We start from the raw sequence: 25,966 nt of genomic DNA, 5'->3' as shown, positions 1-25,966 counted from the left end.
TTTCATAACTTGAATAAATTTAAATAAAACTACTCAGCTGATGATTACATATAATTGACAGTCCAACAACATCTTAGTATCAATATAAACATTTTATGTTGACTTAAACAATGCAAAATATATAATGTTTTGGTTATACAATATATATTATTGATTTGAATAATATGCACTACCCGAGACGTATTACCTATGTGTTCTTTACAAATTGAAGACCATTTCAATTTCTCGAATACATTTTTTTTTAGGAAGGAATGAACAAAATTACATTTTGGGGGTTGATAAACTTGAGCTCCAATAATCGAGGCTAAAAAAGCGTCACGGCCTGCAATGTCTTGGATCACGCCACTGCTGGGGGAAGGGCTTTCAGAGGCAGAAGCCTTCGAGGGCATTTGGTCTATAGTCTTCCACACGTACGTACCTCCACTTTACCCCATTGACACTGCTGGGTGGACGAAGACAGTGTGGGGGGGCGGATTTGAGACACTTTTTTACTGTTGTTTCAACCGCCTCGCCGGGAGGTTGGATTCGAACCGGCGATCCCTGGATTGCGAGTCCAGTATGCTGACCGTTGCACCACACCAGCGACACCCCCCCCCCCCCACCAATAGCTATCAACCAACCCCTTCCTTCCTTCCCCCCAACCTCACCGCCCCCCCCCCCCGACTGAAGGCTAAGACGCCCCCCTAAACTCGTGTACGCACAATCACGATTGTGAAGAATATAAGTAACAGAATAAATAAGACCACAAGATGCCTCCACTTACGAATAATTGAAAACTGATTTTATGTTTTTTTTCCTGTTTAGTTTGTTGTTCTTCCCCCGCACCTTCTATTAGCACAGTTGGCTACGTACGGTGCGAAATAAGTTCAACATACATACATGCAGCCCCCTCCAAAATAAAAAGTTGTCAATAAACACAACATACAATGTAGAGTGGGGGCAAAAATTACTAAAAAACATTACAAGTTATCTCCCTGTCTGAAGGCAGCCCCTGCCACCAAGCACTGGATTTATTATAATTGGAAGTTCCAGAGAATTTCCACATTGTAGCATGTATGCAATCCCTGCATGGACGCTGAAACTTGACAGCGGGCCGAGGCAGGGCGGGTTTTTGCGCTCGCGGGGTACGGGGCAATATGGACGCTGTGGAGCCGCTGTGGATTTTGCTGACAGCACCGATCTTACAGGCCTGGGATTGAGGTACGGGATTAGTCATGCAAAATTGAGTGAGGGCACGCTGTCAGCAATGGAGCTAATCCACCCCATCCCCGTGCGTGTGCCAACGTTGCAGTAAATGTTTTGCTCGTGCCTCAACATTCCGCTTTGGTTACCGATGCGCACTTTTTCTCCACGCAAGGGTGTGTGATGGCACGACACGGGAGATGACAAGTTGCTTTCACCGTTAAAACCGGCCCAGCAGGTGGTCCCTACAGTCACACCTTGTTAGGAATAAACTCGAACGCCAACAGAAACAACCGATTTGAATGGGGGGCATAATGCATACATGGCAGATGGGATTACTTCCTTGGTGGTAGAACAATTGGCGGCCTCATGTGGTTACGGCTATCAGTCGCTAACAGGACATTTTGCTTCTTTTGATCAACAGCAAAGTAGTTACGGTTGGAGGATGTAGTTTGACAATTCAAAAGGCCTTAAAGCCATTTTCCAATTTTCCAAGTGTAGCAGCAGTTTATTTTCAGCGTGTGCACCATGAACAAATTCCTCATATGCTGTCGCCAAAGGGCAAGACGCTGGCTCTAAGATACTGGCTATAGCAGGAGGGCTTGCGCACAGGTAGATACACAATTAAAATATTGTTGTAGTAATAGTGGTGGTGCAATAATGTCGTCATCATCATCAGCAGCAGCTATGATCAATCCACTGCTTGATTCAGGCCTTCCAAAAGCATCACCATCTCTTGAAGCCGTGTGTTTTATGTGCAGCCCATTGTGTTCACTGCTGATAATTATGATTTTTTAACTATTTATATAAATACATATTTGCTTTCTAACTCAAGTAATTTGAATATCATGTTCAATCATGCTGTATGTCATAGGTACTCATAAACCCCTACGACAACAACAGCGTTACATTAATAAAGCACCTTCCAGGATAAAGCCAACAAAGCACTTCACCTGTTATCAAAACTGGAACTGCAGGGGCAATTTTCACATTACGTTCCCACTGGCTCCATGTGGTGCTGGATACCCACCCTCCGTGCCGTGCACATCTGTGTATGGGCGCTACACAGCAATCTCCTTGCCTGATGGGAGGGTCCATCCGGTTGATAGTGAGCAGCGCAGTGAGGCTTGCTGTGTAGGAGGACACGACGATGAACGCAAAGAGCCACCAGACGCCCATTACCAGGCGGGCAGACAGGGAGCTGCTCGATAGTTCTGGACCTGCAATGCCGAGAACACAAAGCGCACAGATATGAGAGACCAACGCAACAAACCATCGCGTGTAGCTCCGCGTTGTGGGGCCGCCCCGGTGGCTAGGAGATGTTAACTACTTTGCCTGGTATGCAGGAGCTCGTGGGTTCGATCCCGACCCTGATGCCCGTTTGTTTTGGAGTCTGTATGTTTCGCGTGGATTTTTCTCCGGGTCGACCAGGTTTTCCCTCCACAGTTAGAAGCATGCGTTTTGAGTATTTGTTGGCTGCTACACATTTCCAAATTATATAATTTGTGGCCAGGTCGCTTTTGAAAAAGAGCTCTATAGCTCCGTGGGCCTTACCTGGGAAATAAAATAATTGCTTAGTTTAGTTAGTGTCTTCAAGTGTGCCATGTGCTCCCCAGAACGATGTCTGCGTGCTGGAAGCTTATTTAGGAACTGATTGAGCAGCTCCATTTTCATCCTCGATTATATAGCGTTGAACATCATGTCAAACAGCAAAAGGCACAACCCTAATAAGTATAACCCGTAAAAACAAAGTTTTTCACTATAAATCCTTTATATGCGTGGCAGCGAACTTAATATAAAGGATTTAAAAATATATTCGCCTGTGGAGGACGCGGGGATCGATCCCGCGACCTTTGGCATGGGAAGCGAGGGCGCTACCAACTGCGCTACTCCGCCACGGCCTGTGGAGGGGTTACGCTCTGGGCTCTTACACTCTGACGTTCAGCCAAAGCCATGAATGCGTTCTATTTGAATATATGTAAAATAAAAAAAATTTGCCTAAAAAGTGTAAAATTTAGGGAATTTTTTTTCACGAACAATAATTGTCTGGCACAACGAGTCTGTGTGAAAAATGTCAGCTCGATTGGATCACGGGAAGTGGGTTAAAAAACGACCGAAAGATTTGCACGGTCCAAAGCAAGCAAGCACGCAAGCAAGCACGCGAACTTAATATAAAGGATTTAAAAACACATCGGAGAGCTACACAGCGCAATGGCAAGAATAATATACACCACATTCACATTGTACACGTAATTATCATTATTGTAATTGCATTCTGGAAATAAATAAAAGCACATAAAACATAAACACCTAACGTAATGTAATTTCTACAAAGTTTAATTACAAATAAGCATGGCTCATTGTAATGACCATGCATATTAGCGCGAGGTGTTTTCAGGTCGCCAGAGTGGGGTCATTAGAAATCACATATAACAATAACGAAGCAATCATGCTGACCATAATTAAAAGTACAATCTTCTATTAAATTAATTTCTGAGAAAACTTCACACAAAAGTGAATGTTTATCGACGGGTGTTCTACCTTGTGACCTTTTGGTCTTGTAATCACCCCTTTTACCTGATGCATTATTTCCACTTTGCTTTATTACAATATGCATCCATCGAACTTTTTTTTTATCTCTCTAAGACACATTAACAAATTAAATACCTATTCAGCACGTTATGTGACATTTGAGCCCTAAATAAAAAAATAGATTTATAAATTAAACAAAAAAACATCAACGTTTTGCAATGGCAGTCTAGGTTTGGCACTGAGGTGATGTGGCCACTCTCTCTCCACGCCATGTAATGCTGCAACCACAAACTGGTTCAGTCGTAAACAAAGTACACATTCACGTATTTATCTCAAATAAATCGATCTTCTGAGTTTTCTAATCGTTAACTGAAATGTCATAGCCAACGTGCAACCCTGGCAGGTAGCTTTGTGTTTTTGTCACAGCACTTCGATGTTTGAAATGTCACAACTGGTTTCTAATTGCACATATATAAACTGTTATAAATAATTATCATCAGCATGAGCCGTGATCTAGCCACTGCTGGATGAAGGCCTCCTCCCGTCGTTGCCTGTTGTAGTAGTTCCATCTGGTTCAGGGGATCATGTACATACAATTTCTAATTTGGCCCCTCCATGTACTACACGGACACAATACAAATAGAAACTGCTGGTAAACACAAATAGTTGTGATTTAAATACTGGCTGCAACTGATGGTTACAGAACACATACTTTCATTGTCTCATTTAATGACCTATCACATCTTCCTGTGGTCCCTTGTCAAATTATAAACATCGTGTTTATTATGAGTAATATTGTACGTGCATGGTAAAACAAAAGCAGCCCATTTAGCTGGAATTAAAGATAAATAAGTCTATGTTTGAAGATTTCTGAGGAAAAATAATCCGACGATTCTACATAATACTCATAGCTGTGGGTAGAGTCGAGCTGGAATTAGATAATTTTAATGAAAGGAGTTACATAAACCCCAGGATGCCCATGAATATGTTATACTGTGTAAGCACCTGAGTCCATACATACATAATAACAAAAAACTGCTTAAAATAAACTCATAGCGGCTTTTATACACGCATATATAGCAAAAAAAATTAGTCTGGCGCTATCGAAATGCGTCTCCAAAAGCACGGAGCAGAAAAGGTAGAGAGCATTTCTCCTGTGTGCATGTTACTTTTTGGCAGATGAGTCATCTTGGTTATACTGCCAAAGAAAAAAAACAATATTTCGTGAAACCCAAATGAAAACGTAATGCGGTTTTGCTGCAGCGGATCTGGCGCGGAGAATCACGTACGGATGAGGAGGGAGTTTCCCTGAAAACAGCACAAAGTGGATTTGCCCTTCTGTAGGCATAGGTCACAAGTTACTGATGGGTGATTTTATGGCATAATCCTTAATAAAGTGTTTGGATGTGAGAACGAAGCTTTCGACTTTGGCAGGCGAGTGATGCATGTGAGATATTTCTTCCTTCCAACACAAAATAAAGTAATTTGTTTCAACCTTGCTGGAAGACTGGGTTATGTGCGCGGTATTTTACTTTAATATGAAAAATAGTAAATCCCTTAAGCCCCCTCCATAGTCTCGAGTGAACGTTGCTGTTTCAGTGAATTGCATTTGTGATTTCAAAAGTAGCAAATTCACTGCAATCCCTTTTAAAACATTCATAAGCTCCTTCAACTGGAGGATGCAGCAGTAAAAATATGGCAAGTTGAGGATTCTTTTTGAAGAAAATAAAACTTTAGTGATTTAATTTTCTGTTACATTTGCATTTATTTGTTTTAATATGTACACAGTATGTTAAAAAGGAGCAGGATATTCGAGTTTTTGTTGAGCACACGCTTGGATATAATTTATTACTCTTTGGTTCTTGCGGTAAAGTCACGTAGAAAAAAATTAAATTAAATAATAACAGAATACGACGTTTCGATTGCAACACAAGCAACCATCATCAGGTACAAATGAATGAGAAAACAAACATAGTAAACTTGGAAATATAATGCAATACAACACAGAGAGCAGGCCAACAAAACAGTCACCACCCCACCTGGTTGATTACGTTCTTCCAAATATATAATTTATGTTCCGAAGCTCGTGTGTGCACGTGTGCATGCACGTACAGGAATCCACCGGTATAAGTTGCTGCATTATTCATTGTTTCACATATACGTTGCTGATAAATTACAGAACATATCTCCTGATGAATGTAATGTTTTTTTTACACACAAAAACGGAAATGCAATGAGCCGTGTGGTGTAGAGTTTTGATGAGGGAATTCTTCTGGGCTGGATAGGCATCCGTGTGGGTGGCTTTCCTGTAGACAGAGTGTCCCAGACACAATTTCAGACGCAGACACAATTTCAACCGAGAAGATGGGTACAAACTGAGAAATAATTGGAAGGATGTTATTAACCAGGTAAAGTCATAACTGGCTGTGATGCTTCCATCCTACCTGCCGATGTTAACAGTTATTTCCGACTCTCTGAGTTACATTACCTTGTTATATGTCTTTACATTAACAGGCTAAATGTCTCACTAACATAGCCGCTGCTTCCCTTTTCCTCGACGTGGTGGTGGCTATTGTTGTTTAATAGGCTGAATGTGTCTCATTAACACAGCCGCTGCTGCGGGAGCCATCTCACATTGACATGCAAATCTCTAATTTCTAGCAATACAATGGGTTCTTCAGCACCGTAGTCATGGGGTTACATTAACAGATTGACATGCTAATCTCTAGCAATACAATGGCCGAGGTATACCTAGCTCTGCGATCTTACATTTACTTGTAAATTCCATCTCTAGCCCCGCCCACTTACCCTTGGGTTGTACCCATCTCAAACCTTTATAGCCTATGGCTGCAGTTATTCTCTCGCTATATTTCTCCTACCTCAGTAGTTCGCCTGCTGTATTTGTTCACCTGAAGACGATTGCTCGTGTTGCGATTGAAAAGTCGTGATTTTATATAATTGTTCTATCTACCTGACTTTACCAAAAGACCCAAAGAGTATGAATTCCTGCAGTCAGGAAAGCTTTAATTCAAGATCTATTACATCTTCTATAGTGCTGCTGTTGCTTTTTTTCTTTGACAATTTGGGCCACGAGGCCTGTGCTCAGCAACCGTGATGGCCGCTTGGCATTTCGTTGCCAAAGCCGATGGCCATGAACCCCGACACCACCCACACCACCCACCGCCACCACAAGGGACGCGCGTGCTCACCCTGCTGCATGAAGGAGCCATAGACGAGCCAGAGCGAGGCGGGGAGCGAGGGGCTGTGGCGCGGCTCGCGGCGCGGGGTCACGCGGTTCAACAGGTAGACGAGGAGGCCCACGAGCCCCACGGCAAGGCCCAGGCATGCCCATGTGGCCGGCTCCAGTGGGCTGAGCAGCGCGAAGAGCCCCGCCGAGTCGGTCGGGCGCCTCGCCGCCACCCCCACCGAGTAGTCCATGTAGCGCTTGGTGAAGTCCACGACGCTCTCGCGCTCCGGAGTGATGGTGAGCGCCGAGATCGCCACGTCCGCCCTCTGCACGCGTCACCGGCAGACCCCACAATGGTGGCGTCACAGGGTGGCAAGCATGCCGAGAAGTTGGATGTGGTCAAACGAGTGGACATATTGGTGGATAATAATGAAAGGCACGTACGTTTTTTTTGGCTTGTTGTTTTGGCTATACCATGGCGTATGTTTTATCGGTTGTGTTGTATGGTGCATCTGTCAATCATCTCAGTCAGTTAACCCATAACACTTGGGTCTGTCCTGTGGCCTCCTCAGCAAGCCTTTGACACTTCATAGTTGCCTAAAAGTGCACCTAGTCTGCCAGAAGCGCTGTGGTGATATCTCCATCACTACATGATGAATGGTGGCTGTTGCTATTGTTGCTGTATTGTTCATTGAAGCATTTCGGATTAGACCGTGCTTTCTTCAGCATGATGTCCCATGTTTCTCTCCATGCTAAAAGCTGAATTACATGGTCCAGGATCTGAATTCAGCTCTTGACGAAGTACCCAGCACATGGAGTGAAACGTCAGACATCGTGCGGAAGAAGATACGGAACAATCTGAAAACATCAGAGAATTATTGTCTTGGTTGATTATGAATAAGTATAACCCGTAAAAACAAAGTTTTTCACTATAAATCCTTTATATGCGTGGCAGCGAACTTAATATAAAGGATTTAAAAATATATTCGCCTGTGGAGGACGCGGGGATCGATCCCGCGACCTTTGGCATGGGAAGCGAGGGCGCTACCAACTGCGCTACTCCGCCACGGCCTTTGGAGGGGTTACGCTCTGGGCTCTTACACTGAATGAGTTATATTTGAATATATGTAAAATACATTTTTTTTGCCTAAAAAGTGTAAAATTTTGGGAATTTTTTTTCACGAACATTAATTGTCTCGCACAACGAGTCTGTGTGGAAAATGTCAGCTCGATTGGATCACGGGAAGTGGGTTAAAAAACGACCGAAACATTTGCACGGTCGTAAGCAAGCAAGCACGCAAGCAAGCAAGCACGCAAGCAAGCAAGCACGCGAACTTAATATAAAGGATTTAAAAACGTTTTTAATCCACCTTGAAAGAAATAGTCCACGTCTCATAAAATATGCACATCTCATGACACATCCACCCACTACCTTCAAAGACAAATTTCAAACGAATTACGACATTTGATTGCAGAAACACTGACCAGGTCATTGACCACACAGTGAACCACTGTAAACTCCAGAGGCAATGAAGCAATTTGCCACTCACCGAGTGAAGCCATCTACTTGCTAACTAAACTGGACAGATACTTAAAAGTTGATATTTATCTGGCCGTACGTAAGTAGATGGGAGACGTCACTTGGTATAAATCTTGCAAGTTCTTTTGAAATGTTTTCCTTTTTTTCATATGATATAACCTCTGACTTCTGCAAATAGAATTATTATACCGGGTCTCCTTTAGAAAATAAAACACTTTTAATTTATAAAAAGCATCTCATGCAGTTATAAGTAAGCCTACGTTTCTAATCATTTTGATATTCAGAATGAGCAAAAAAATATAAGTTATGGAAGTGAGTCAGCAAACTAGGCAGGTTGCAGTTCACTGAAGCAAGTGACAAAATGGCTGTACCACGGGAGGCAGAGTAAATCGGGCTGACACGTGTTTATACATGTTTATACATGTTTATACATGACCCTACCTCCCGAGACAGCACATGCTTTGAAACACATCCTACAGCCCCCCACCCCCAGCTGTGTCAGGTAGAATGTTTTTGTTATATACACACACACAAAGAAACTGCACTCACACATCACCCCGATGTTATCTCCTACATCTTGTGTCTATCTACTCCCTATTCGCATGCTCACCACTGCAAAAAACCAACCCCTCCAGTCAACTTCCACTCAATAGGAGAGTTCTCATTTTTGCTGCTATCCCCGTATTCTGGAATCCCAATTCCCTGGCCATTAACAGTGCGCCTGTTTAAATTAAGTCCATGCTTGAGACTTTCCGTATTCTGCCAATGAGTACTACGCTGTCCCTCCAATATGTCAAAGTAAAATAAGTCAATCATGTCCTGCTCCAGTGAGCACTGAGGCATTGGTGTTCATCTCCTGTTTAAAGCCCTGAGCCACTGGTGGTGGAAATTCCACATCCCTTTGGGTGGGGTGTGAGTCTCTCTATAGGACAACCTCTGTTGACTTCCCCGCAAAGTGGTAGTCATTTCATTTACCCCGGAGGGATGATGGGCTAAGTCAGCACCCCAATCAGGAGCTTAAGTCGCAACTTTCCGATTGCGAGCCACTCATTGAGCCACTGAGAAAGCTGCAATTTTAAATTTTATGTCCTTTGTCATGCAGTGATCGACTTTCCTTTGGCACCCAAAATAAATAAATAAATAGATGCTCGCAACAACGCAACGATTCATATATTACAATCAATCCGCATCCGATTCTTACGCAATTGGTAAATTTAAACCTCGCAGCCACCGATGGTACTTCATTCGTAAAAATGCAAAAAATATATATTATTCTTAAATGAAATCGAAACTCTGAATTGTGACAATTCATTGAATTGGAGGTGTGGATCATTATAGGCTTAAAAACCCCTCCTCTTCACCTGCTCATGATGTGCACCTCTTACGAATTGTGCAGGGCTTTGAAAAGTGACCACATTAAGACTCTTTAAAAACCCAAGTTGTATTAAACATACCGATGTGGAAATGTGTCTCAAGCTCTCCATATGGCATTTAGAAGATAAAAACAAATATATATGCTGCCTTTATACGGAAAGTTGCATTTATATTAAGAGTGGTAAATTTAAAACCATTCATATGTTAAGAGTTGTTTTGTCATTAATTTGAAGTTAATTTTCCACAAATTTGCCTGATTTGATTGAAGTACTTTAACATCAAATGAATGGTAATTAAAAACATGTTTCAGTCAGCAGGATATTCCGAATTGCATATGAATCTCACATTTATCAAATACAAGGCATAAATACTGCATTTTACATTCTACCGTGTTGAAATAAATGCATCATCGCCCTCATCAGCCATCGTCAATCCACTGTCTGATGAAGGCTTCCCCCAAGCCGCCACAGCTAAAACAAACACGTTGGTGTAGCAGGACATTATCGTCATGTTTTTAATATTCTACCACGGCTACATTTAGATGGGACTACACCAAATGTTTCATAATTAAAATGTTCACCTTGAGACAGTTTCAAACATATCCACTTTATAAGCCCTAAAGTTGTACTGCTTATCAACAAACTGCAGACGTGCAAATACCCCATAGGCCAATTCCTGCTACAACTTTGCCTCAGAAGGATATCTCCACTTAAAGGGAAAAAGTCATTATAATGTTATCACTTTTGTAGATCATACTACTCAATAGGAAATTAGGGGAAACTCTCTCCAAAAGCTTCAGCTACACTATTGACATAATCCTGTCGAGTCTCAGGAAGATATAACAAGTTGGATTCTCTTTCTGTCTGGGTTTAGTTTCCTCTCTGCACACATTGATTTGTGGGTTATCGGTTTATCTGTATTTGCCTCATTATTCCGAACAATGCTGTACGAAATGTAACCCGTGGCTGAAAGGACCGTCACATAATAAGGACTTTTTTTTAGGACATGACCTCAGCCATACTACAGGGTGGCCCATCCAGCACCGTTCATTTTTAAAGAAAAATACAGAGCAGCTTGAGCTAGCCATTGAAACTATACACGTACATACAGGCCCTTGTGGTTTGTGACACTCATATCGAGCTTTGTACTTGTGTGTGTGTGTGCACGGAATATGTATTTCTACATGAAGGTTGATTTGTGACTCAAAAACCGTAATATCTCTTACTATGTAGGTTTTCGCAGTTATGCTGTAGCTCGGGTTGTATCGCGTGTTCTCCGGCATAATGTTCAACATATTGCTCCATGTGCGGGGAGTTTGTTAAGCAACTGATTTTTTTTGTTTAATTGTAAATTTCCTGAAGTCGCTCCGAGCATGTGCAGTGAATGCAGCGTCGGACATCATACCAAATGACATCCAGTAAAACCCCAAACACATCAAAAATGGGTTTTTTTCATGCATGGTTTTTTTCTGGGTGCTTTAGTTTGCTCCAACATGAAAAGACCCATTAATTGACCTTACTATATAGAGGACCACAGAGCTTAGGGGTGAATTTGGCATGGGCTCACCGCCTGGCTGCCTTTTCTGCTTGTCTGTAATTCTTCACCCCTCTGAGTCGTTCTCTTTGAGAGTGAGCGAATACTGTGCGGCACATTGCAAGTTGAAATTATGACCAGATGACTGTCATTACATATGCTTATCACCAACTTTATCACCTTGTTGAGGAGCTCTCCAATCATGCCGCTCCACGTGCCGTCAGCCTGGGGAAGGCCGTAGCTGAGGTCGGCTGGCATGAAGATCTCGTAGGAGAAGCCAAGCGACTTGGAGAGGGCGTCCATCACGTCCACCGAGAATCCCTGGAACTTCTTGGGCTTGCCGAGCACGTTTTCAGCGAGCATCACAAAGGGCTCCTCCTGCAAAAAAAGAAAACGCATTACGGCAGTGCACTTGTAATAGCAATAAATATTAATACGATCAGATTTTATGCACAGCAAAGAGAGGGCCTTTGGATGGGAAAGTGGGAGGGTAGGGTGGGGGAGCGTCGCGAGAAAGCTATATTCGTAGTCGCAAGTAGTATTCCACGGTGCCTTCCTACTGAGAATTTTTAATAAAACTCGCAAAATTCCTCATGCATACACTTCCCATTCCGAGCACAAAGCCCACACTACTTCTTTACATTTTCATGCCAAAGATGTGCTGCTGCCTTTGTGATTTACCACATGGGTAATTTCATGTTAAGCTTTGCAATTCACGAGGATATTTTATGCCACTGCCACTTATGCCAGCTACAATCTCGCGAATATCAAATGCCGAGAAGGTGGCAAGCTGTGTTACTCTATAAAGATGAGGAAATCTAATGAGCATTTAAGCTGCTTTTAACGTCATTCCTCTCTACAAGTTTTCACACGGCATACCTAATAATATACACAATGCTCTAAACATTGGCCCTCTCAAGCCTATTAAGGAAGACAAGTGTGACACTCACATGAGTGTCAAGTGCCTGCAATACAGAGTTTAACTGTGGAGGAGCAGATGGGCAAATTTTTACCAAGAAAGCAATCCTCATTTGATGTAAGTATAAATATCCACATATAATTGCTTTTGAAATGTATTCCTGGTGTACTGCATATGCTTTCTTTCCTCAAAACGCACAAGTTGATTTGAATGTGCCAAGGTTGAAATTACTCTTGAGAAAAAAATATGAAATGTAAATCATAGAAATGTATAAACTCACGACAGCAGTTTGTTTCAAATTAAATACATAGTGAAATTATACTAATTGTATTATAACAAATAAATGTGGCAAATATTGCTTTGACTCCCTATCAGTAACCATGAATGCATAACTTCTTAAGTGAACACTTTTCTTTTTACAATTGTAGTGACATCGCGGGATGTCAACGTACAGTGCCGGCCCTAGAGAGACACGACGTGCGATGTCACCACATCGCGGACACCACGAGGGTGTTGTGGGCGTAGTACCGGCCCTAGAGGGGCCCGGTGAGCGCTGATTTATAGCGCAAGATGGCACCACGCTTGGCGTGCAGTGCCAACCTGACAGGACAGGGTGTGTGAGTGCCGGCTGAAGGATGAGGTTACTAAAGACCATGGCACTCTGGTTGACCCGTGAGGACACGTGACCAGTTAAGTCTACAAAGGGGCCCCAAGTGGGACTAGGGGTGGTCACGTGGTTGGGATCCAGATCCTTCCCGAAGATTATGGAAGGTGGGCGTGGCCAAGGGTGCAGCCAGCCACGCCGCAGAGAATATAAGCCGGGTCCCGAGAGGGACAAGGGTTGCTGTTCATCCTGGAAGAAATCTTCGTCTATGTTCTCCGTTGAACGAGTCTCCAACACGTGGACCTGGACCCAAGCTGTTGGTCCCGGTCCGTAGTAGCAGTTACGTTGTAATTAGTGTAGTTAGCCTGGTGGTCACCATCATAGGTTGTTATTCTGTTAAGGGGAAAGTTACCCCGTGTGTTGGACTTGAATAAATGTGTTGCCTCCAAGTCTACGTCTGCGACTCAGTTGAACTCACTACACAATTATAAAATAAGGCCTATTTTAAGCACACGGAAAATGCTGTTTGCTCAAATAAAGATTCGTATAAATGACGAATTTGAGATAAATTCAATACAGGCCGTAGGTGCAAGAAGAATACATTTAACGATAACACTTAACAAAAACATTTTACAAATAATCTTGAAAACTTGTCCAAAAATACATTTGCTCACAACCATAGCCCGCTCACTCGCTCTCTATTTCTCCCCATCTAATGCCGTTCGCTCAAGAGTCGCGACTCAATTGGACGCGCGGATCTGCCATAGTCGGCAACAAAAAAGGGGTCTCGAGGCAGACATCAGACCTTCATGAATATTTATTGAGCAGAAATTACTCTGCCAGCAGCAACTCTGAGGGCAGGTCCTGCCTTATGAATGTGTGTTTACGGCACACTCGGCTTGATTTACAGCTCTGTGCTGACAGCTACACACCTGTGCGTCCGCTGGTGGCATGGCGAGGAGTTTTAGGGGCACGTTTATATTACCGAGCCACATGCACAGAAGCAGCAAGACAATTTAAAAAAGGTGCATTGGCTCCCAGGTTGTTTGCTGGCCACGACATTGCCCAGCGGTAACGCAATTGCCGCCTGTTGTAGACGTTCGCGGTTCCAGCCTACGGCTGACGTGGTTAATACTCCGCCGAGTGTCTACCATAAACACTACGCGCCATCAGCGTCACAAGTAGACATTGCACGTACACGTACAGTGTGTGTTTAACTTCTTTCGCACCGTACGTAGCCAACTGTGTTCATCGTGGGCGCGGGGGTAAGGACAGAAATGTAAACACGAACCGCAGTTCAAGATCCTCTCAACACTATGCGATAAATAAAAGAAGGCCACGTGTGCCGACTCTATGGCCGAAATTGCAAAATGTCCTAAATTACTCGTCAATTACTTCATTGGGAAACAAAGCAACTGTCGCCCCCTACTGTGAAAAACTTAGCGGGACCCTCTCAAAAAAGTTAAAACTCAGCAAGGCTTCCATAGTTAAACAAGCTTACATACTCATAATAATTTGTTGATAGTCACAGCAGACCTAGATTTAAAACAAAAAATGTTTAAATAACATGCGAATGTACTTTGTTTCATAGGGAACATTTTCATTGACATTTTGGCCAAACTCTTTGCAATAACAACAACCGCCATTCGCCACTAAGTGGCGGTGACGTCACCACGATGCTTGTGCCAGGCTATGTGCACCTTGATGCCACGTGAAGTGTCCAACGCCCGCTGGCAGGAGGTCATGGGGCAGACCAAGATGCCACAGGTCGACTGACTGAGACGACTCGCTGATGCACCACCTGTGCCCCCTACTGTGACAACTTGCTATGCTTCAGCCACCCGGCACTCCGCTCGTTGTTGTAAGTGTCGCTCCTCCGCCCTCCGTTGTTGTTGGAGGGGGGCTGCCTCCAACTGCCCAGTAGCGTCCTTCACGAGCCTCCTCCAGAGGCCAATCTTGACCAGTCATCGGCAAGTCCACTAAGCTTCACATCCTCTTGTACCACATCACTCCATCTCTTCCCTAGCCCATGCCGTGCCCATCTAGCCCCCTCGATCCGGCCGAACAAAAGCTGTTTAGGCATGCGGTGGCTAGGCATGCGGGCTACATGGCTAAGCCAACGCAGCCTTGCCTGCCGGAGGAGCTCACCAATGGGACTTTGTCCAGATCTTTCAAGGATTTGTGAGCGCCTCATACAATCCAGCCTGGTTAAACCCAGAATGGATCATAGGCAAGTCAGCCTAAATGTTTCTAACTGGCAAAGATGTTCCATTAGGGGGGTCCACGTTTTGCAAGCATAGAGAAGGGAGGGAATGACTGTGGCCGAGAAGACCTGAACCTTCGTGCGGAGCGACAGACCAGGTAGCTTCCATACAGCGTTACGCAACCGATGAAAAGATAATGCTGCTCGACTGATTCGGAGTGAGACCTCTGCTGTTAAACCCGGAGCCGGCCATGAGCACACACACCGCCCAGGTATGGGAAACTCTCCACTCTCTCCACAACTGCCCCATCACCAATTGGGAGTTGTGGGGGTGGAGTGTCCGATGGTACAAAATACCCAGGCATGTGCTTAGTTTTGGTGGGGCTGATGGTAAGGCCCCACCTCTTAGTGGCAAGCTCCAGGTTCAGCAGCAGCGCCTCCAACTCCTCCTTTGAGTGAGCAGCAATTACCAGATCATCGGCATACATAACATGGTTGAGCAATAGGGAGCCATCCCTTGACCGCACCCGGGCATCGATCAGCCTCCTATTATATCTGTACCAGATGGAAATTCCTCGGTACAGCTATTGAAGGCTTCATAAACTACATGGTCAAAATAGATGTTAAATAATGTGGGAGCAAGAGGACATCCCTGTCACACCCCAAGGTGTATAGGGAATGGCTCTGACTCCTGGCCACATAGTTTTACCCGGGCCCGCTCACAATAATGAAGGTCCTTAATGATAGTGAGCAGAGGGTCAGGGATTCCGAAAGCACGAAGAACAACCCAGAGCCCAGGCCTACAGATGGTATCATAGGCCTTGACCAGGTCAATAAAGTCGAGATGTAGGTGTTGTTGGAATTCCCTACACCTCTGCTGAAGCAGACGGACAGAAAATATGGCATCTGTGCAGGACCGCCCTTTCCTGAAACCGCATTGTATGCTCGTATTCACATACCTTGCCACGCTTTAAAAAAGTGTGCAAAGCACTGAGCTCTGAGATATTTCAGCTAGGTTAATCGGGCGACGATGATTCATGTCAAATCCATTCCTTAACATGATGACAATGTGTTTTTATACCTGACTGAGTATATTATGATTATCCACTGCCATTACCATTTTATGTAATGCCAACATGAAGTGTTCAGGCATGCTTTTTTAATGTTCTGCTTGAATGGCATGATGAAATATCTTTGAATATCTTGTACTATATACATTGATGCAACATTACAATTAGTTTGAATGTATAAAAATAAAAAAAATGCATAATGGGAAACATTCTATAATGAACCTATCAATTCTTTGTTGTTCTTGAGTGGGATGAATTGATGAATTGGTTTATAATTATAATAAAACGAATTTCACAATGCAGATACATTTTTAACATATCTTTAGATCAGTTCAAATTAAATCCTCTTGATTATATACTTTCGTGATATATCTTTAGGTAGATTTTTTTTTACATATAACATATAGGAACTTGATGACTAATGTATGCACAAAGAACAATATCTGAGCATGTGCATATTCACATGTAACGTGGTGCTCCATTGGTTGCAGCTGGGTGTGATGGTGCACAGCCGTGATCCCACACTTTAGAGGTGAGCGCCGCTTCATCAAGCACATTTTGGACACAGCAACGCCTACTTAACCATCTATGTGGGACTTTTTGAGTTGTATTCACCAGTATGCTAAAGATACCAATGCAGAACCCTCCTGAACAAGAGCCGTGAGACTCAGTGAAGCCTTTCTGCATATAAACATGACATCATAGCTATTATTATTATTAACAGTGGCATGTTCAATTTCGATTTAAAGCGTTCGTGACTGCAGGGATTCATATTATTGCTTCTTTCGGTAAAGTCACGTAGAAGGGAAATAATAAAATAATAAAAAATAAACGATACAATTCTCACGACGTTTCGATTGCAACACAAGCAGAACATTTTCTTGCTGTGGTTTTCACACCTGATGGTGATTGCTGGTGTTGCAATCGAAACGTCGTGAGAATTTGATAGTTTTGTTTTTATTATTTTATTATTTCCCTTCTACGTGACTTTACCAAAAGAACCAAGAATAGTGGCATGTCCCTTATTAAATCACGTTGGAGCCTAGTGTGATGTGGTTTTCCTTTCCTGGACACATTTTAAAACTCGTAATTATTTGCGCTGTTACATAGGCGCGGAAAGCGTTACTGTTGTCAATTGTGTCACAGGTTCGCACAATATGCTTTGGAGCAGACGCCGTGCTTTAAAAGAAATCCATGCAGGCATCGCTGGGTGAATCTAAACCGTTGAATTCATGTAAATTGCTTCAGCTGTAAAGTGCGCTTATCGCTAAGTTGCCTATCAATATACCCAGCCCCGTATTGTAGAGCAGTCACAGTCAAATATGTCTGTAAATCAATTCCTGTGTCAACTGTTGCCGAAGTCAAAACTTCCATTTGCGAACACGATTTGTTAACCTTTACTCAATGAACGGAGCTGCTCTCTGAATGAATGCAAATACGTGTTCGCGACCCAGACAAGGGTCCTTCAGGACGACACACCTCTCACTAGACCGCCGACTTCACTGGACGATGCCGGAAAGGCTCCCTCCCCCCCCCTGATGGGCACAACGGCCGGGTCAAGAACTCTCGTGCGTCGCAGTTTGGAGGACGTGCTTTCGTCCGCTGTCAATTATTTTTTTTAAACAACTTAAATCTTGTTCCAGGGAACATACAGAGGCCAAATGTAAACGAACCTACACGATAAATTATCAAAGTTATTTCGTGCTCAAAATGAGCATTGAGACGTTACTCAACTATTAAGAGCCTTGATCCAGTGGTGGAAACTCCACGTTTCCATGCTGGGGGCTAGTCTCTGTATAGGACAATTAATTGTATCGATCCCAGAGGGATCATGGGCTGAGTCAACCCCGTACCAGGATTTGAAATCGAAACCAACTGCAGCAAATGAATGGTAAAATCCATGTACGTTAATGGGGTACTGATGAAGTGCACTTTGGGTCCTCCATTTATACGTGACTCACCAGCACAGCGATGACACGCAGGGAAATGCCATTCATGTTGTTCTCGAGGCGACGGTCTCGCAAAGTGCCATTGAGTCCTCGCACCGGGTCCCACACTGCGAGCTGCAACAGGCAAGAGAATACAAAGAGCTCACATAGAGACAGAGATTCTTTGCACAGTCGTACAGGCTATTGACGATGGCGAGCGTGTTACAGTTCACCACATGCATAGTCCTTGAGCTATTGGCCCCTAAAAAATGGGTGGCACATGCTAACAGTGATTTTCTTGAGGCATTTTAATTCACGCACACGTATGATAGATAGCAAGTCCACTATGGTAACTGCATTTGGGGAAAAGGTAATTAAAAAGGTAATTAAAAAGGTAATGAAACAAGAGTATGTGTTGCACGTTTGACAGGTATTATAAACACGAGTCTTGTAAATCACACAGTATGTATGCAAAGCTTCATGCAAGCAGTGGACATTTGCCAATGTAGTTGATACGGGTAGTATTTGTCACTGCACGTGGTACCAACTAACCCTTCTCGCTCATTGGCGAAAAACGGGGTCATGTGGTTGATGTTGACGCATTAATTCAAGGCTGAATTGACCTCACGGAAGACCAGAACCAGTTCGTATACTGCTCGTTAGGAATGAGCAATCAAATCCAGTTTCCTGGGTTCATAGTGCAGTGCAGAAACTATAAAGATCTATCATGTAGCCTTCAGCACCTATTGCATCTGTTAACATGTTGGGTGGCCAACATTTTTATAGATGTAGTGACATCGCGCTGACTGTTGGACAGCAGCTGCAACTGCAACACAGATCTGAACTTACAGTTCACGTTCTAGCTCTCTCTCAAAGATACTTGGCTGTCTCGGTCGACGCTGTCGGTGCAACGCGGACAGGGCACGCGGCAGCGGGGTCGTGTGTGGGAGAGAGAGGGGGCCCGAGTGGTGGCGTAAGCTCGGCAAAAACAACGAATAAAGAGGGCAGAGCGGTGCCTCCTGCACCTGACTTTGTGTGTGATGCACGCCACCCGCACGCACGCACAGACGACACTACACATACAACACCAGGACCTCAATTGAGTCAATCCAGATGTTGCTCAGGACCAGTTAAGATATATGTCACTGAGATCGGCTGCGAGCAGGAATCGAACTCTGGTCGCCAGTTTTGTAGCAAAGTGCGCTAACAACAGTGCCCCCACTTCACAAAGACAAAGATTCCCCTATAGCCTTCAACAAACTGTTGGGGCAAGTGCTGTCAACACCTATGAAGGTCAAAATGGTACACGAGGGGGTGGGTGGCCAGCACCACACCCGGCCGCCTTTGTCTCCCTCGTGGAAATGTTTAGACATTGCACTCAATACTCATTTGAGGCTGAGTTGGCCTAGGGGTGGCCCAGGACCGGTTCAGATAATCGTCACTGCTGTTGGCCGTGAGGAATCGAACTCGGGACGGCAGGTTCGTAGGGCAGCATGCAACCACTACACTACCGTTCCCCACTTCACACACACAGATACATACACCACTAAAATGTGCACTATAGCAAGAAAAACTGGGTTATTTGCATTTTTGTTGAAGTGTTTAGTTCTCATTTTAAATAAAAGTGACATTTCACATTTCACGGCTTATGCTTGTGTAAAATGGTATTGATTACTTCCTTTGATAAGTTGATGTAAAATGGAAGCAAGACCAGTGGCTCCACAATAATAGATCAAAGCCTGCAAATTCAGTGGAGCGATGGTTTAAACTTGGGTGAATGTCATGTAAAAGTGTACACAAACGCACACACAGGCACATGTTTTATGTTAATAGAAAACACGCACAAAAATAGATATAACTTATATGCACGATTATAATAATTATTTTGCCAGTTTATCGACGACGCAAAACCCTTTTTTTCTTGTTTTCTTTCATTGGCCCTCCTCAGAGACTAGACTAAATAAAAAATGTCTGTAACAGTGGAAAACGGCTAAGGCATTCAATGCACATAATTGTTCAACTCCATCAGGTACATTTAGAATTCCACTTTCCATGAGAGTGGGGATGCTGCAATGGTGTTAATGGTCAGTACACTGTCGTTTCAAGCTGTAGGTGAGGCAGTTTATTTCTTAAATCCCTTCTCCCCCTTGCCTCTGTCCACCCGATCAATGGCAACACCGCAGTACGATAAAGTGTGAGTATTCCCACCTTACCTAGATGTCTGGCGGTGTGGAAGAGAAGACCAAGCTATTTTTCTCGAGGGGCTCTCCAGAGCCCTCTGGCCAAGGCCTTGCTACCGGCAATTTGGCAAGTAATTGCATGGCTGCACTTTTTTTAAAACCCTTTTTGTGTTATTCTATAAAAAATAATGATCAGTTAGAACCGGCGTTATTCGTTCTGTGTGTGTACAGTTTCCAACTGCTTTTCTGATCATCGCTGGTATTTTCATGGACTCCAGTCGTGAATGCTGGTGATGCGCCATTGAGACAGAGCGTGCTATTATTACCCCGGCTATACCTGGCTATAAAAGAGGCATATATACCACCGCGTGACATGTGGACAGACAGCTAAATAATGTGGTAACGAGCAGCCACTCTCTCCAAGAGACAGCAGGCTGTCAGCCATAATGCTACGTTTGTAATCGGCCCTACACATTCAGCTCACGCAACATGGCTCTGGCAAATAATGATTAATAATCTTGCTGAATATATTGATGGAATCAGGTGAAGGCTAAACCGCAGAAACAATGCGGGGATGGGTTGGGTGGGGGGAAAGACTGAAGTTGCATTTGTATTCACGCACAAAGTTCAATTTAGCATCTACAAGCCACCATTTCACTGACCACCATTTCCATTACTGTGATCAACAACAGCAGCAGCAGCAACAACAGCAATACCAACAATGAAATTCCTCATTATGAAACACTGGCATGGCAATTACGAACACTGTCTGGGTTTATCATCACAATGGCGTACAAATGGATTATAGCGATGCATTCACTCTACATCTATGCCCTTATCTACGTGTTGTGAACGAGGGCCATGCATTCTCGAAATATTATCTCATTCATATATATTTCCCTTTAAGGGCAGTGTTATTGACCAATGTATTGAGGACTGTTTTTGTTGTTATTCTAGCAATGCATTGAGCTTCTGCGCAATGCGGTCGCTGCCTTGTGGTGAGGCTTTCACGTCGGAGAGTCTACAATGAAGTCGCAATGTTAATACATGCTCTGTCAATGCCAAATGAGTTGAGCTCTAAAATAATTGTGAAGAGACTAACGTATGATCCCGCCGTTTGACAGTCCATGTTTGCGCCAGGCAAACAAAACCCAAGCCTGTTAAGGGAAATAAACCATTGAAAAGTAAGATATTGACGTAATCTTCCTTGGCATTCTCTAACATGCACTGTCGGCCAAGTGTCATCAATAATGCTCACCCACTTAACGAGCAGCGCAGCAGACACATCTCCCAGCAACACCTGCGTCTACATTTCAAATAAGGAGGTAGTCTGCGAACAAATGCGCATTATTGCACAAGTTTATGAACGTAGACAGGAAATTCAACTACTTCCCCATTATTTTTTTTGAAGCACGTCTTTCTTAAATTAAGACCTCCATGTTGTGGTGTGCATTCCACACGATTCGCAAGTCAAACTCGGCGTCTTTATGCGCCGATGAATAAAGGGCTATAACATCTCGACTGGAGGCCCTGAATTGCCAGTAGAAGCTCCACAGGCCTAACGCGTGGCCAATCTCTCCATAGGATGCCAACTGCTAGTGCGGTTGGCTACGTACGGTGCAAAAGAAGTTCAACATATATACATACAAACTGACATCCGAAATAATCAATTGACGAAATTAATCAACTTCTAATTGAGTAGTTGGTTTAGTACCTGCTAATCGAATGATTCGTTAATGGGACGTTTGCGTGTGGTGGAGAAAAGTGTGGGTACTCACACCTTTACTGAGACGTCTGCCCAGCATGGAAGAGTAGGCAAAATACCCACTACAGTGGCGTCAGCGAGGAATCGCAGGTCTGCCCCTTGAGCGTAACGTGCATTTCAGCATGGAATGTGTGGGTGGATATTTTGTCCATAGATGGAAGATCAAGAACTCACCAAAGTGCGAATTTGGTGAGGTGCAAACCATCAAGCGCATCACTGATGACGACTGCCTAATGCAACACACGCATCTTAGTGGAACAAGTGGACTCACTCCACTCAGCTACCCCAGATGCCGTGGAATGGCTAACAATATAATAAGTAGAATTGTAGCATGCTGCTGCTGTTTTCAAACTCCATACAAAATAAGAAGCGTGATCATTATCGGTGACTTTAATACAAAAGCAGGTACCGTGTAAGGTACAGGCAGGAGAATGAACGTTTGGCATAGGAGCGAGGAAATTATACAGAAATTATACAGCCAGCAAACGTGGAAATGATAAAGACCCTTTTTTTTTAAAAATAGGAGGAAATGAATAAATATAGGGGTTTTTTTGGGTTAGATCTCGTAAAAATATTAATGTGTCGTTAAATCCCGCCACCACCCGACAGCCAACTAGTAAGGGTTGTCACGTAAACAGAACGTGGCCAATTTGTCACTAGTACAGCACACCGGTGTGTTGGAGAACCATGCCACAACATTTACAATCTGAGTACGACTTTTCGCCAGTAATTACAACTAGCTTGATCAGGCGACAGCCAGATTTGTGGAGAAGCCCACCTGTTTCGTTCCTTATACAGAGGCATAGATGTGGTGACCACGCTCCTGCGCTCTTGAGCAAAGTGGTTGGCGGGGGGATTAGTGAGGCAACGTACATTATGCATGTGCAGTATGCGAGCCCTTTGATCGTGTCCTTCCTGTCTATTGTGTGTATTAAAATAGCCGTACCAACGGTAATCCCTTTTGAAGAATGCTGCCCTTTATAGGCATGCATTTAAATAATGTATTATTTGATGATTCGCTTCCAAGCAGCACTAAGGCGGTAGCTATCTGAACGGTTAAAATTATTTTTATTTCTTTCAATTTCGATATATTCTCTAATTAGTCTTTGCCAGTAGTAGCTAGTTTTGCACATAACTTCAACATTATCAAAATCAATTAAGTGTCTTTGTTGGCACGCGTGTTCTCCTACTGCTGACAGTTGCATTTGGGAGAGTCACACCATCACCCTGCACAGAAATTTGCTCTTATCAAGACGCTCATTCATCGAGCTAAGAAAGTGTCAGATGGTGACAGTCTGAGAAGTGAAATTCAACATGTTAAAGAAGCGCTGCAAATGAACGGTTACAATGATGTACAAATCAACTGGGCATTGAATACCAAAACCAAATCAAATAACATGAGCATTGAAACTGCCCAAGTAATAAAAACGATCAATCACTGTACATTGCGGGAGTAACTGATAAACTAGCCAGATGTTTGGAAAAAACAAAACATCCGAGTCAGATTTGGCACGGTACATAAAATACAGAAATTAATATCTGGTACAAAAGATGTATTACTGAAGCAATCAACAGAAGGTGTGTACATGATTAACTGCACGTGTGGTAAATGTTATGTTGGGAGAACAGGACGAATGATCAGCACGAGACTAAAAGAATATCAGAAAAAGATTAAATTCTCCCAAATACAACTGTCGGCAGTGGCAGAACACACGTGCCAACAAAGACACTCAATTGATTTTGATAATGTTGAAGTTCTGTGCAAAACATGCTACTCCTGGCCAAGACTAATTAGATAATCTATAGAAAATTAAAGAAATATAAATTATTTTAACCGTTCGGATAGCTACTGCCTTAGTGCTACGTGGAAGTGAATAATCAAATAATACATTGTTTAAATGCTTGCCTATAAAGGGCAGCATATTTCAATAGGGAATACCGTTGGTAGGGCTATTTTAATACACACAATAGACAGGAAGGACAAGATCAAAGGGCTCGCATAATGTACATGCATAATGTACGTTTACTCAGTAATCCCCCCACCCACTTTGTGCAAGAACGCAGAAGTGTGGTCACCACATTTACGCCTCTATATAAGGAACGAAACAGGTGGACTTCTCCACAAATCTGGCTGTCGCCTGATGAAGCTAGTTGTAATTGCTGGTGAAACGTCTTACTCATATTATAAATGTTGTGGCTTGGCTCTCCAACACACTGATGTGCTGTACTAGTGACGAATTGGCACGTTCTGTTTACGTGACAACCCTTACTAGTTGGCTGTGTCGAGTGGTGGTGGGTTGTAACGACACATTTATATATTTACGCGATCTAACCCAAAACAAACTCTATTATGGATGATATTGGTCGCGAAAGCCTACGTGTTAAAGTAAAATGAAGGAAGATGAACTAAAACGGTGAAATAATAAATAAAATGTACTTGATTCTAACAGGCAGGCTCAATATTAGTGAAGTCGTCAACATATTGAACACAGGAAGCCACCACAGGCTATTGCACATTAACTAAATGAAAGAGATGGCAAAGCTAATTGCAGACCAAACCAAGATAGATGACATGCAAAATCTACGTTAGGTTGCAGCCAAATTTACACGAACACGAATACAATATAAAAATGCCTACAGGAGCAACATTATTAAAGGTATGTTAACACTTTCAATTATACGCCATAACTAGTAAAGTAATGGATATCGCATTGAAAGTTGGTTGATATAATACATAGCAGCAAAAAGGGAACAAATAATCTGAGACCACAAAATAAATGTGGAAAGCGAGAGATATTTAGAGTGCCACTTTGTGCATGTGGAAAAGTGAAGTTTCAGTTTCCTTGGATCAAACCCACTCAATTCAATTTGTTACTTTTTGTGTAAAGGTCACCCGATGAGGATGCCACTCTACTCTGTCAGTATTTACAGGTTGCTCGGGATGTTGCTTGGGATCCTCTCAACTTCTTCCCTGCACCTGTGGCCCTGCATACACTCTGACTCTGTGTATTGACTGCAACACGTCATTCAACTCTGCTGAGCAACCGGGAAAATATGGAGTTGATTGCCTTTAAAAGTTACAGTGCTTCAGTTTAATAGGCGATGAATACAATCTGGCGGCGTAGACCCTGAGAATAAAAAACTAGATTTTCTTTACTGGCACCCTAACATGCTAAACAAGGGCCTGAATACACAGATGATTGACGTCTCATGAATGAGTACTGATTATGTTAAACCTGGACGAATAACGCGATAGTGGCCCCGACGTCAAGATTTCAACTCAAGTTTTCATTTGGGAGTTGAATGTCACCCAGAGAGGCTACATTTAATCAACTCCATCGTTCTTACTCTATTCTCGGTTTTAATATTTAGTTTTTTTTTGGTATTAGTTTGCTGACCTGCAGATGACATACTTTAACTTTGAAATTGTACAGAATCATCGTAATGTTACTTTTTTGCCAAGTGTTACAAAATGAGTTCGTCTCCGTGCCTAATACAACAACAGCAAAAAGTAATCCATCCATAACTTATTATACAGAATAATACAAAATGTGCAAACATTCTATTGAAGCTAAATTGAACCTCATTACGGCGGATGCTTTTTATTTTAGCTATCTTTACAACGCCTGTGGCTGTGGGCAAAAAACAAACAAGCTCAACGGTGATGATAGCTGACGGTGCGCCGGCTGGCGGGGGCTGTCTTGGGGACACCCGCGAGGCGCGTGTGGAAGCGGGGATGGCGGACGGAGTTGCGGTGCGTCGAGTTAACCCCCCCCCATCCCCTCATTCATCGGAATAAAAAAAAACACTCCCGAGTGAATTTTACGAGTTCATTGCAACACGGGTTTCTTTGTTTGGTTGGTCCAAAGACAAATTAAAACCTATTCCATAAAAATTGTACGCTTGGTAACGGGCTCTTTCCTTGCGACCATTCCGCTAATTTTTTGTT

At 43.2% G+C, this 25,966-nt stretch overlaps 1 protein-coding gene across 1 annotated transcript in view; it reads right to left on the bottom strand.

Moving 5' to 3' along the window:
* Positions 1 to 25,966, bottom strand: part of LOC144720775 (glutamate receptor ionotropic, delta-1-like) — a 97,971-nt gene that overhangs the window by 23,964 nt on the left and 48,041 nt on the right. Inside the window, exons 7-10 of the mRNA XM_078597801.1 lie at positions 18,106 to 18,207; positions 11,529 to 11,726; positions 6,924 to 7,227; positions 2,264 to 2,402 (exon numbers count right to left, since the gene is read on the bottom strand). Coding sequence (XP_078453927.1) covers positions 2,264 to 2,402; positions 6,924 to 7,227; positions 11,529 to 11,726; positions 18,106 to 18,207 — 743 coding nt within the window. The remainder of the gene's footprint in view (positions 1 to 2,263; positions 2,403 to 6,923; positions 7,228 to 11,528; positions 11,727 to 18,105; positions 18,208 to 25,966) is intronic.

The sequence above is a fragment of the Lampetra planeri genome, chromosome 9 (assembly GCF_965212315.1).
Source record: "Lampetra planeri chromosome 9, kcLamPlan1.2.h2, whole genome shotgun sequence".
In the NCBI taxonomy this organism is placed as follows: domain Eukaryota; kingdom Metazoa; phylum Chordata; class Hyperoartia; order Petromyzontiformes; family Petromyzontidae; genus Lampetra; species Lampetra planeri.
Note: the sequence above shows the minus strand (reverse complement) of the source record. Positions and strands in the feature narration are given on the sequence as shown.